General features: G+C 44.2%; 1 protein-coding gene across 1 annotated transcript in view; it reads right to left on the reverse strand.

Annotated features, from left to right (window-relative positions):
• PIWIL4 (piwi like RNA-mediated gene silencing 4) overlaps window positions 1-14,315 on the reverse strand; it is a 42,117-nt gene that overhangs the window by 24,555 nt on the left and 3,247 nt on the right. Inside the window, exons 3-8 of the mRNA XM_080688622.1 lie at window positions 13,586-13,717; window positions 11,555-11,769; window positions 8,795-8,916; window positions 7,176-7,256; window positions 5,518-5,715; window positions 2,791-2,902 (exon numbers count right to left, since the gene is read on the reverse strand). Of these exons, the coding sequence (XP_080544748.1) occupies window positions 2,791-2,902; window positions 5,518-5,715; window positions 7,176-7,256; window positions 8,795-8,916; window positions 11,555-11,769; window positions 13,586-13,717 (860 nt within the window). The remainder of the gene's footprint in view (window positions 1-2,790; window positions 2,903-5,517; window positions 5,716-7,175; window positions 7,257-8,794; window positions 8,917-11,554; window positions 11,770-13,585; window positions 13,718-14,315) is intronic.

A 14,315-nucleotide genomic window follows, 5' to 3' on the forward strand; every position in this document is an offset into this window, starting at 1 on the left:
GGGAATGCCTCGGGACATGAGGCTAAAGCTGAGCTGGGACAAACTGTGTGATGCTAGAGATGAGAAGGGGAGGCTGGGAAAAGGGGGCAGGGTCTCCACTGTTTACCCAGTGCTCCCAATGTGCAGGCACAATGTGCCAAATGCTCTGTGTGCACTATTATCTCGCTCAGTGTTCACACCGCACCATGACGGCAGGCAGATGACTCCCCTTACAGGCAACACTTCACATTCAGTGACTTGCCCGAGGTTACACAGCTATGCCAGGGTCACCTTATTCTGGGGCTAAGCTCTTACCCACAGTTCTGGGCAGTGTTTCAGAAAGCTCTCTGGTGGCAGTGAGGATGACGGGTCTGTGAGGGTGGGAATCCAGAATTCCCTGGGTGGGATGGGAATCCGTGAGAGGTTCTGCACTGAGGTGTGAACCGGGCTGGGGAGGGCACGGACTCCAGGGAGAGTTCAAGGATAAAGGAGGCAGTGCAGTATTCATCTTGGTGACAACCAGAGGAAGTGAGGGTGAAGCAGAACAAGGAAGCCAATGATTTCCTGAGACGCAGAAATCCCAGGAGGAGCAGAAGTGAGAAAGACAATGAATTCAGCAAGAATTATGTTAGTTTGAGATGCCTGCAGGATACTCATGCAAATATGGTCTGAAAATAGATGAATATGTAATTGAGAAATGAGGCCAAGGCAAAAATAGTATATGTGAGAGGTCTCAAAATATGAAGAACAAATCCTGTACGAGGGGACCATGGAGAATAATAGCATTTAAGGTTTGGGGCGGGGATGGGGGAACTGTCAAAAGAGGCTGAGAAAAACTCATCTGAACCCTCATGGAGAACCACCTGGGATGTGTCCCAGAGTCAAGGCGGGCAGGCCAGCCAGGTGGGCGTGGCCACTAGTGTCACATGCCACCAAAGGATGATTAGGATGAGAAAACAGTAAGCGAATTTGACTTTTAAAGAGCTATTTCTGAGGCAGAATAGTAAGAGGCTAGGGAGACTCCTTCACAAGTGGGATAAGGGAAACTGAGACAAAATAATTAATCAAGGTGAACAATCTGGGCAATTTACAGCTCAAACTGATCACAAGGTTTCATCTTCCCTCTTAAGAGATCAAATGGTTTACACAGGTCAGACCATCCCCGGGCAGACGGGCCTTGGTCCCAGTCCCTCTTTGATGACATTATTTGGAAATAAAACTAATCAGAAAATAACCTTGATGCCTCTGTAAGCACATTTTGATGAATCAACATATTGAAGGACACACCTGGAAAGCTAATGAATATTCTGTTGAGACACCCCCCCCCCCCCACACACACACACTCCCCGACCCAAACCTCCCCTAGGATTCCCACTGGCAAAAAAAGATAGAAAAGCCCTAAGACAAAGGAGCCACAGCGAGTTCTCGCTAGAGCCCGCCCATGCCTTGGACCTCTGCTCTTTCTCCTAAACTCTAGGGTCCCCATGAGACTTGCAACCTGGGGAGCAGTGGGCAGAACTCAAGTCCTGAGGTTGCTGAACCCAGGTCCCGTCTGACCCCTCGGTCTAACACCTGGTACCATTCTCACCGTCGCCAACAAAAGCAGCCCACCTGGGCTCATTTCTTTCCTATAATATTTCTAAGAAGCCAAAGCAGCCCCATCTAGGCTCTCTCCTGTTGCTTCTCCCATCCTAAGCCCTTCCTTCATTCCACTGTCCCCAGCTGTAATAAACGTACTCTCAAAATCACCTGGACTCGTGCTGTGAAATCTTTCCTGCATGATGTCAGGAACCCACACACTACAGGACGGCCCAAGGCAAACCCGCCCCAGGCCTGGTCCCAGACACCAGCCTGCGGAGGCTTCGGGAAGGAAGAACTGAAGAGGTGCTTGGAGCTAATGCAGGTGACTTTCTAAAGAAATTAGCTAAGGAGGAAAAGGAGACAGCTTTTCTTGGAGGTGCGGAGACGTCAAGGAAAGGATTTTGCTTTGTGGGTTTTTTTGTTTTTTAAAACACCTGTGAGATTTTTCAGACTCTCTGGAATACGATTGTCCATTAAAGAGAAGGAGCCTCTGAAGAGAACTAACTGTAGGTGGAGGTGGGGGCAGGGGTGATTGTGATCCTTGTGAATCAAGCTTCCAGAGGCAGCAGGAGATTCCATCAATAAATGTTTGAGTATCTACTACGTGCAAGGCACTGTGCTAGCCATGGGTATCCAGAAATACAGAGCTCAAAGTCCAGAAGGGGACCATTCACATCCTACCCATAATGACCTGCTGCAGCTAAGTGCAGGGAGGGGGGCCATGGGGAAAGCTTCCGGGGGCTCCCCTAAGACTTGACAGCTGAGCTGAGTATTGAGTGTTTCATGGTTGGCTGGCTGTGAAGGGGTGTCCAGGAAGAGGAAGCAACGTGTGTGAAAATGCCCAGGGAAGTCACCACAGACCATATGAAGGGAATGGGAGTGGTAAGGGGAGCTCAAGAGGCAGGGAAAGGTTATATTATAAAGGGTCTTGGGAGTTCTGCCCAGGAGCCCCTAAGGCAATGGGGAGCCATAAAAATATTTTAAGCGGGGAAGTGACATTATCAGATATGCTTTTAAGAGCAATTACTCAGCCTACAGGAAGAAGGACAATAGGAGACAGGATGAGGGTCTGGGCCTAGCAAAGGATGACAGGAATGGAGGAGAAGGGACAATCATACTGGAGGCAGACTCAGCCTGACAATCTGAGGAACCTGTTGGACTTGGAATGACATAGGGAGATTCTCTGAGCTACAAGGGAGGGAGATGAGGATGAAGGGAACAGAGTCCGACCTGCTTGTAGTAATCCACATAGGTGATCTCCGTGCCGTCCCGCTTCTGGAAGGAGTGCGTGGGCTTCACCGACCAGTCAATGTCATCAACGCGATAGGTCCGGTTATTATATCTGGTAAATGCAAGAAATCTTGAAATTTTTTTCAAGTCATATAAGATAAGCAGCAGTTTCACTACACTTTTAATTCAAAGCATTAGACTCCAGAATTTCAGAAATATGAGAGTAACACAAAAATAGTCACTTTAAAACAAGTGATCAGCTCTTATCTACAAAGAGTAGTAATTAATTCTTCACTCTACAGGTGGGCAGACCTCTGTGTTACAACAAAGCTGGTAGAAAACTTGTTAGACCTCAAACTGTTTTTCTCACTGATAGACACTCTGACTTCTGGTAAATCATTCATAAATGTTGGAAGGCCAACCATTGTTCAAAACTTCCCCATCAGCTTCCAGTGTCACACAGATTTTTTTTTGAGCCCCTAGATAACTTTTCTTCTTTAATTTTTTAAAATTGATTTTAGAGAGAAAGGAAGGGAGAGGGAGAGAGATAGATACATCCATGAGAAAGAAACAATAATGGGCTGCCTCCTGCATGCCCCCTACTGGGGATCGAGAGCCTGCAACCCAGGCACGTCCCATGGAATCAAACCTGCAATCAAACCTAGAATCAAACCTGCAAACTCTTGGTGCATGGGACAACACTCAACCAACTGAGCCACAATAGCCAGGCTCCAGATAGATTTTCTGATTAAACAAACAAACAAACAAACCACCGGAAAAAAAACAAAAACACACACACACAAGAAGAGGGTTGATCAACCTCTGGATTCTGGTATGCTGCTCTATCTTCCACCCAGGGCTGGACCTCAGCAAAAATGCAAAGCAGGTCAGCTAAGATCACTTTAAGCTTTTGTCCCCTTCAGGCTGTGTGGCTGGAGTATCTCCTCCTTACCTTGCCAGGTGACTTTAAATCAGTGAGACAAACCAATCAGGAAGCTCAAGATAGGAGAAGAAGGAAGCCTTCTCACCCCAGGTAGTATGGAATCTAACCAGTCCCGCCTCTGTGCTCTATAAATCAGAAAAACAACTTTCCGGGGGACTTCTGAGCCAGACTAGAATAAGGTCGGCAGGTCCTCCACAAGAAGTGTTGTGGATGAGCAACAGCATGCAGAGAACTTTTTGGTACTCAGAAAGCTACCTCATCTGCCCGGGTGTAATTCAGCTCAAGGTGTACGGAAGGCAAATTATGTACAGGTAAACCTGGAGGCTTGAAAGGGTTCAGCCTTAAAGACCTCATACTCTTCTCGAGAAGAGGACACAGGCCTAATGTTCTATCCTATACTGTCATTAAATGAAATAAATGACAATGAAGAGGTGGCTATGAGCAATGTGCTATGGGAGCAGCATTGAGGAATTCCGACTGGGTGGACAGGTGTTGGCCTCTGAAAAGCAGTGACATTTGAGCTGGGCTTTGTGGAAGTACATTTAAAAGGCAGAATTAGCCTGGCTGGCTTGGCTCAGTGGTTGAGCGTCATGGTTCAATCCCCAATCGGGACACATGCCCAGATTTCGGACTCGATCCCCAGTGTGGGGCATGCAAGAGGCAGCTGATCAATGATTCTCTCTCATCAGTGATGTTTCTATCTCTCTCTCACTCTCCCTTTCTCTCTGAAATCAATTAACATATATTTAAAACAAACAAATATATAAGAGGCAGAATTAGGGGTAGAGAATCCAAGTGGAGTGCAGCAAGAGATAATTCACGCCCATGTCAGATTGTGGACAGTCCAGAACACCACTCAAGAAAGTCTGAACTCTAGACAACTGAAAACAGTCAGGTCTTCTAAACAAATGGTGAACTGATCAGATCTGTGGTCAGGCCGATATCCTTGAGACAGGCCAGCAAGCCAGGACAAGTGGAATAGGGAAACAGAGAGATAAATGGCCGAGCAATTTACAGCCATGTAGTGAATCTCAAAATCTTCTTTTCCCTAACCAAGGACACTTAAGAGTAAATGGTTTACACTTTCCTTCCCAACTAGAGGGCAAATAGCTTAAATCACCCTACTCAGGGAGACAGATAGCAGAAATCCAAGTAGTGCCATCTGTGACAACCACACCCAAGGACAGATGAAGTTAAGGAAATAAATCTCAGTTTGGTGCATCAGCATAAAGCTGGTGAATATTCTATTGAGATCCTCCCCAAGACTTCCCTTAAACTCCCAGCCTTTAAAACCCCTCACAAATGACCCAGGGTGCACTCTCCCTCCCAGAAGCATGCTCGAGCCTTTCCCTTCCCCTCTTCTTCCCTCTCAGACGTTCATCTCCTAAACTCTAAGGGACCCCATAAGCCTTGCAACGAGGGGAGCAATGGGCTGTGGCAGCTAGTCCCGAGCTAACCCCTGAACCTGTCTCCAAGACCCCCTTTTCTCTGACTTCTCAGCGAGCCAAAGCCGCCCTGCCTAGGCTCATTTCCCCACCTGTTCTCTCTCCTCTTGCTTCTTCCATCCCAAGCCCACCCTTGTTTCACTGTCCCCAGCTTTAATAAATGCACTCTCAAAAATCACCTGGGCTTGTGTTGGGAAATCCTTCCTGCACAAGGCAAGAACCCACACACAATAGGCCAGCCAGGTCCCTGTCCGGTAACACCTTGATGCTATTCCTGTTCCCAAATACCATCAGTAATTCGTTCTCTGGGGAAAAGTTTATTTAAAAGCAGGCTTTCACCTTGTAAGGACAATGAGCCCAACCAGCTGTTTTTCGCACATCTGGGTGAAGCTGGACATGCCAGTTTGGTAGCAGAGAGCAGTCATGAATTCCAGAACAGTCTCGTTCCGCAGGACTTTATAACTCACATTAGCACTGAACAGGAGCTTGCTTTCAAAGTATGACACAGAAATGGAGAACCCCGGCCAAAGGGACAACCTTTAAAAAAAAAAATTGTGATATAAAAAAATTTTTTTTAAATGGTGTTTTGACATTCCAATGCTCTAGGTTTTTGTGAAACATTTTTTTCTTTAGTCTAATTTCTTCTATTTGCTGACTAAAAACTTTAGATATTTCCAGCTGGAGTGTCTTTAAACACGTACTTAAGGTAAAATATATTCCTATACAGCAGGGCTTCTCAATCTTGACACTAGTGGTGCTGTGGGCTGAACAGGTTTTTGTTAGGGGCCATTCTGCTCATTGCGCGATGTTTAACATATCCTGGCCTCTGTCCACTAGGTGCCTCCCACATCCTCAGCTGCAACAACCCAAAATGTCTATAGACATTGTCACATGTCCCCCGGGGGACAGAGTTGCACCTGGCTGAGAACCACAGCGTGAAAAAACCTGTGCTCTGAAGAGCACAGTGACTCAGTGGTGAAGACAGGGAGAGACCTAATAACCAAGGTTAGGGAATGACGGAAGTGATACCATGTACAGACATACAAAAGAAACTGTAGCAGAGGCTACAGCTCCTTCCCACACTTATGAACATTATAGACTGAAGTCAAATATGAAAAAAATGACAAAATGGCATGAAAGAATAAACAAGTATTTTTTTAAAAAATCATTTCAGTTTATATTTTGTGTAGCCACTGGGATACTAAGCCAGCCCTCACTCCACTCCAGCCTAGTACACACTGGACCTATGAGAATTTCTAATCCAGGTGGAAAGATAAGCACTGGGGATGAACAGCAGGCCTTATATAGACCACACTGCCACTCGGAATTAGCATAAGGAAAGACCCAACTCTCCCCCCCGCCCGCCCCTACTCCCTGGCCTGGCAGACACCCTGCCCGCATTTCCAATCTTTATGTGCTTCCCCCTTTATTTACAGATCTGTCCTGGGCTGCTGGCTGCCTCAGTCGTCAGCTTGGCCACATAGTTTGAAGAGCAAAACACCCAGTTCAAGACACAGCTGAGCACTTTCTCTGCAGCATCTACTCCTCAGGTTAGAGTGGACATTCTGCAGGCATGCCTAACGGTTCTATCCTTCACTGGAGTAGTTTAGTTGACTTGTTTGTCTAACCTCTCCTTACCCGATGATTTCATGCCAACCTCCCGGCCACGCTAACTTCCTGAACAGCGAGAAAACAGAACACTAACCATGTGGTAAAGCATAACATAGCTTATTCCCCTTTCATTATTACTTGTCACACACAGAGCACTCAGTTTCTGAATTCTTTCTAGGATGTATGATCGTGATCTAGCACACTAATATCAGTGGCTTCACATGGCCATTCCACCATTCTATAAAAAACTTGAAATTTTATAAAACCCATTACTTTTCATACCATGGAGTCTCTCATAGGAGGCATAATAGTATAATGTTGCATTGTAAATTATGGTGCTCACATTATAACAAGTTCAGAGTAACAGAGACTATAAATAAACCTACTTGTGCTGGGGAATTTCCACTGGCTCCAAAGGCTTATAGAAGTTCCGTCCAATTTGGTACATGGACAATTTTTTTAAGATCCTGCAAGTAAATATATTTTTTACTCTTTGGTAAACATCAGTGAATAACAGTGTAATTCGAAGTTTGTACCCTTCCTGAACATAATGGTAAAAATAGGTAGAAAGTAAAGCTCTCTCATAGCCCTGGGAAGTTCAGATGCTAAAGTACATATGAGTGCATATACAAGAACGATAACTTCATATTTGAAAATGACATACGAATTATTATCTGTCTGGACTTAACTGCAATGGTATGAGGCCACTGAAACAGTTTCGATGGTGGTTCTAACCTTCTGGTTAGCATGGATGGGGTGAGACAGGCCATATTTGAAGGTTCTTCGGGCCTCCCCCCTATTTGAGATGAGAAGGCTGTTTCTAAGGAGGCTGTTCAAGCTGTCCAGGTGCTGCCAAATAACACAGGTGCCTCTTCAGCAACTAATCCTGGTTCCCCCTGGGATCTGCCACATCACTGCTCTGAGGCTGTCCAGTTCATACGGGAAACGGATGGAAGTCAGAAAACAGGGGCTCCAACTGCGTGATTCTGGTTGTAGATGTCATTGAGCCTCAGCCTTCACATCTGTGAAATGGGTGTTTTCATAGTACCTGCTTCAGGGCACTTGAGTGAGGATCAAATAAGATCAACTACAAGCAAAAGAGCTTTCTAAGTAGAAAGCACCTTCAAAATGTCAGCTGACTTAACACAGTCCCCTCTCAGGAGGGCACACTCAAGACTGGCTTCTAAAGGGCGTTACAGGGCACTGAACTGAAGCCCAGGTAACATCTAAAGATGAGAAGCCTGACGAGAATAAGAAAATAATGTGTCTGTGCATGTGTCCTACTCAGCAAAACCCCAAACTGCCACAGCCATCCTGTCTAGAGTTCAGTGTTGAGCAAAGAGCTCGAATCTTCGGCTAACAGGTCACCTGGCTGTCCACACCAGCACCATGGAAAACAGTGGTTCGCCTGCGGTTGTATCCACGTGCCACCTGGCAAGCTTGCTAAAATCGTGCATTTTCAGATCCCACTCACAAAATTCTGTCCCCTGGGTCCATTGAGGGACAGGGACTCTGCGCTTCACCAAGCCCCACTCAACCCCCAAATGACTCTGAAGTCAATGATCCACATCAGTTTGAAGAACTGAGCAGCTTAGCCACTGCCTTCCTTCTACCCCTGAGTGACAGCAGAGAGCAGATGGCAATGGCCTTTTGCACTAAAATAATCAGGAGAAAAACAATCCTTTGGTACTAACCCAGACATACACAACTTTTAAGAGGAGGTGGTAGAGGGTCCAGAAAAGGAAGAGAAGGGGAAAGGCACCTTCGCTGCTACCACGGGACATCACAACCCTGGAGTCCTGTCTCAACTCAGGCAACACTGGACAATAGCTAGTTATGCCAGTTCGCTAGAGACACGAATACATGAAGGTACATGGAAAGTTGATCTAAGGATGGCGTTGGGGCTGGCATATTGCCTACAAATGCTTAATAACCTTAATAGCCAGGCTCCGTGCTGAAAGGCATCATCAGCCTGAATTAAATTCCCATTAAAGGCAACATTTACTTTTTGAAGATGATGCTGAAGACCTGGATGCACACGGGGGAGCTTGCCGGCAGCTCCCCGGTCAGAGTGATAGTCATCTTTACGGTCTCGCCTCTTCGAGTTTCACTTGACAATTCTGTGACCTGGGAAAAGAAGTACTTAATATGCACTCCACAGATGATCCCCAAGTGTGCAATGCAGCTGTGATGAAGCCGTCACAACTTAATACAGGTTAACAGAAACACAGCTGCAGGGGTTACCTTGTGAGTAATAATGTCATCAACACGTTATGTCTGAAGGGGTTATTGTCTCTGTATCTTGCTAATTCTAGAAACGCAACACATCTCACTACTCTGTAACTTCTTAATGGAGAATCAAAACCAGACTCAGCGTTCAAAGATTCTATCCAGAGTGAATTCCAGGGCAGTGGCTCTTGACTTTTTTGGGGGGTGCGGGTGGGGGTGGGGGAATGATTAGGTCACAAGTTACTTTAAGAGTCTGATAAAAATCACAGACATTCTCCCAAGTGCCACACATGTATATACCACAGTGATTAACATAATGTACCCATTTTCAGGGAGTTCATGGATTTCAGAGTACCGCCTCTCAAAAGTTTATTTATAATAATAAAAAAAAAAGAGCAGAGAAGAGAGGAAGAAAGCAAAGGACAGGAGAGACAAGAGGGAAAATAAATGTGGGGAAAGAGAAGAAAGTGGTAGAAGTTTAAATAGACTAGAAATCTGATTTTGTTGATTTTGAAAGGTCTAGAGAAATCCCTAGAGCTCTAATAATCTGGAACAATGTTCTAACACTAAAATGAATGCATGAATAGGTTTCTACACCAGCTGTCCAACTAAAGTAAAACCCCCTGAAACCAGACAGAGCTCCGTACATATTTTAGGAATAAAAGAATAAACACCCCCCCCCACACACACACACACATACACACACACACAAAGAATAAACAAATCAGTTAATACAAATCAATGATCAAGGATTTTTCAGAAGGGTAAGCAATTAGAAGAGGTCAGGTCATTAGCAAGCACTTACGTATTTTGCCCTAATTTTCTATAGTTAAAGAGTCATTTTAACCACATTTAGGTTGAACCACCAAAGTAGGGTAGGCATGGCTCATTGCATGGAAACAAAGAGAAGCAGGTTCTTTCCCAGGAGCTAAAATGTTCACTGAGATGATTGCTTGCTTCAGATAAAATTGCAGAGAAAGCAGAGGTGGGGAGCTGCAGAAAGAGCTCACCAACCTGTGGGAGAAGTCTAGCAGCCAGCAGAGCTGAGGGGCTTGCACTGCCACAGGCTTCAGGACCAAGAATGAAGACAACAAGGATGGGGACCTGGGTGTGTGGTTAGGATGGAGGGGCAGCAGATGGTCCCCAATTAAAGCATACCTTTAAGATTGATATCGATGACTCACATTTCATATGATGGGACAAGTCATGAAATAAACGACAGTTTTAGAATCAGAGATTGATGTAACGTTATTAGGATACATGAGCACAACTGTGCAGGAGCAAAAAAAGATAGTAAATTTAAAGCCCTGAAGCCATAGGCCAAATGGTGTTTCTTAAAGCCTTGCCTATTTGGGGAAAGGCTTTAAGAGAATGCCTATTTCACCTGGCCGGTGTGGCTCAGTTGGTGGAGTGTCATCCCATGCACTAGGACAGTGAACGGCAAACTCATTAGTCAACAGAGCGGCAAACCGCGGCTCGCGAGCCGCTCAGTTGGTGGAGAGTCGACCACTGCACTAGGAGGTCACCAGGTTCTATTCCTGGTCAGGGCACATGCCAGGGTTGCAGACTGGATCCCCAGTAGGAGATGTGAAGGAGGCAGCTGACCAATGATTCTCTCTCATCATTGATGTTTCTATCTCTCTCCCTTCTCTCTGAAATCAATAAAAATGTATTTTTAAAAAGATGCTTGTTTCACCCTAGCCAGTTTGGCTCAGAGAATAGAGCATCGGTCTGTGGACCAAAGGGTCCTGGGTTCAATTCCAGTCAAGGGCAGGAACCTTGGTTGCAGGCTCCTCCCCAGCCCGGACACTGGTCAGGGCACATGCTGGAGGCAACCAATCGATGTGTTTCTCTCACATCAATATTTCTCTCTGTCTTTCCCGCTCTCTTCCACTCTCCCTAAAAAAAAACCAATGGGAGCCAAAACCAGTTTGGCTCAGTGGATACAGCGTCGGCCTGCGAACTCAAGAGTCCCGAGTTCGATTCCGGTCAAGGGCATGTACCTTGGTTGTGGGCACATGCCCAGTGGGAGGTGTGCAGGAGGCAGCTGATCGATCTTTCTAGCTCTCTATCTCTCTCCCTTCCTCTCTGTAAAATATCAATAAAATATATTAAAAACATAATAAAAAAATAAAAAATAAATAAATAAATAAACCAATGGGAAAAATATCCTCAAGTGAGGATTAACAAACAAACAACAACAACAAAAATGCCTATTTCAAGGAAAAGTCACTTTTAAAAAAAAAAAGCAGTTGAAAAAGTGGTGTTTGTATTACAGCTCATATTTTCAAAATGCCAGACCATCAACTTCTTAATTAGGAAATAAATTCTGATGAGGTCTCAATTAGGAAGTCTTTTTGCTCTCAGCCATGGGAATAGGAAAGAAGAAAGGAGTGAAAAACTCATTCCAACAGTCAGGAAAATCAGCTGACCTCATAAATATAAATGGATGAGCATTAGTATATGCTCGTGTGTGTGTGTGTGTGTGTGTGTGTGTGTGTGTGTGTGTATGTATTACAAAGCAACCATACTGTACCCTTTCTTCTAGCTTTTCTGAGAGAAAAAGGATGACACCATCGAATGCCTTTGCTTTGTTGGAAAGTTCCTTCTGACTATAAAGCAAAGCAATTCTCAAGCTTCTAGATTCCAAATCTGGCATATATGTCACATGATACTGGTACAGCTTCCAGTCCTGGGGCAAATCTAAGCTAAAAAGATTGGTGACCAGTTTCAGAGGTATTCCACTGGAACCTGAGGAAAAACAAATAAAAAACATTTTATAACAAAATTAAACAAAAAAAAATATCACCATGTTAATATTAATCACATCATTAAAAAATTTGCATATGCATAGTTGTTTCTGTAAAGCCAGGATTCTTGCTCGGTGACACAAGACAAGCTAATGAACCTGCAGCCTGAGAGCATTTATACAGTCCTATAAACATGTTTGGGAATTAAAAAGGGATTCTGTGTAAAAGAAGTCTCATAAGAGCATGCGAGCAGACCTGACATTCCTGTCCCTGGGAGAAAAGAAGCATCTGAATTCAGCTACCCTAGAACTTCCAAAGCTCTGATTCTGTACAATTCCAATCAGGTCAACTGATATTTTGGGATGCTGTTCTGGAATTATGCTGCTCTCAAACGATGAAGACACTGTCCAGTTCTTACCACGAATACAACTTCCAGCTTCTTGGAAATCCAGGTAACCAAGTTAACTATACTTCTGGAAGTTCTGAAACGGTTGCATCACTGGCGAGATGCTCTGCAAATCTCAGAGAAGGCCCTCCTCGGAGATTGAGGGGAGGAAGCATTGTATCAAATAGGCACTATTGTGTTTTTCTCATGGAGGAAGTGGAAACATGAGCCCCCACCAGTGGTAAGAAAGAAAAAGTAAACATGTGTGTCTCAATATTTCCTCGGCTTCTGCCTGGGGCATAAATCTGTTAGGAGCAAGGGATTATTGTGTTATTTTAATTAAACAAAAGCTTTCTTTTGTTCTTCCAGATCCTGAGGAAATGACAACATATTTTTGCTGCTCACTAATGGACAAAGAGACGTCATCCTAGAATGTTAAAGCTAGGCAAGATGCTTCAAGATCATCTACACCACTATTTGCAAACTAATCGTGACCTGTTAGTGCTGCAGTTATGAAAGCACGTGAGGCAAACCACCATGTCTCCTGAAAAGACCAGAACACAACAGAAACGGATCAGAGTGCCTCCGCACAGTTGGGGCAAGCACTAGTTCAAGAAACCTTGTTTCAATTATATGTGTGCACTGCTGGATAACAATGTATACATTTCTTAGTTTGTTGCATGGTTTAAAAAAGTCTGAAAAAGGCCCTAGCTGGTTTGACTCAATGGATAGAGAGTCGGCCTGCAGACTAAAGAGTCCTGGGTTCGATTCTGGTCAAGGGGACATGCCTGGGTCTCCGGCTCGATCCCCTGTAGGGGGTGTGAAGGAGGCAGCCAACCAATGATTCTCTCTCATTGTTGCTGTTTCTATCTCTCCCTCTCTCTCCCTCCTCTCTGAAATCAATAAAAATATTTAAATAAATAAAAAGTCTGAAAAAAGGCTGATCTGCATGAAGGAGTCTTAACTTTTGGGAAGGAGTCACAAAGCCTTTGGAGAATCCAATGAAAACAACAGACCTATTTCCCTGAAAATGCATATGCCCACAATTCTGGGTGCAATTTCTGGGTTAAGAATTCCAGAAATAGGCAACACTTTTCTTTTTCAGCTCAAGTCCAGAAACGGTATTATTCCCGCACAGGAAAAGGGCTGGGAAAGAGACAAAACATCTTTTTAACTCCTATCCCAGTTGTAAGGAGAAAATCTTTTCCACAAGTGAAATGTCACTTTGGGGAAAATATTACTATTTCTATTAATAAAAAAGAGAATGGAGACTAAAACAACTGGTATCTAGATAATACCTTGAATATAGCAGATGTTCAATAAATATCTTTTAAGTTAACATATGAACTTATTTATTTTAGATCTAAAAATTAAAATTCCTTAAGCAAGATTTGGTGACATTAAAAAAATAAGTCACATGAAGATTGGGTACCTGTTTTGCTGTCTCTCACATGGGCCAGTTTCTCTCTGGTACAGACCCCCAAATCCATAACATCCGGGAAGATTTTCCCTCCTCTTTTCAAGAGAGTACATTCAGCATTACCAGAAGATACGACATCTTTACCTAAAACATATGAAGAGAACACCATAAAAACTCATATTTTTTTAGCGATATTGTTTACAGCTACTATATAAAAAAAATGCATCTACAACTAAAAGATTTTTGTGGTTTTTAATAAAACTGGCCCACATTGCCGAAAACAATCATGACTATACAGAAGTCTTCAGCATAAAAATTAAAAATCGGGGACACATGGCATGTTTTATAAATAACAGACCCTGAGTTAGTCCTACTTCATAATATTTTGGTCTGCTCTGATTCCCCTCATGGCTAAGCTCTATCTCCCAATGTCCCACTCCACACCCCCATACGCTCTCCCTCCTTCAGCGCTTGGTCCAAAGACCAAGACTGTCCACACCAACTTCTGCACAGATTGGGGCGGAAGCTCTCATCATTCCCAATCACAAGAAGAGAAATGCCCAGAACACTGCCATCAGTTTTTTTTGTTAAATATATTTTATTGATTTTTTACAGAGAGGAAGGGAGAAAGATAGAGAGTTAGAAACATCAATGAGAGAGAAACATCAATCAGCTGCCTCCTGCACACCTCCTACTGGGGATGTGCCTGCAACCAATGTACATGCCCTTGACCGGAATCAAA

The sequence above is a fragment of the Plecotus auritus genome (genome assembly GCF_963455305.1).
Source record: "Plecotus auritus genome assembly, chromosome: 9".
Classification (NCBI taxonomy): domain Eukaryota; kingdom Metazoa; phylum Chordata; class Mammalia; order Chiroptera; family Vespertilionidae; genus Plecotus; species Plecotus auritus.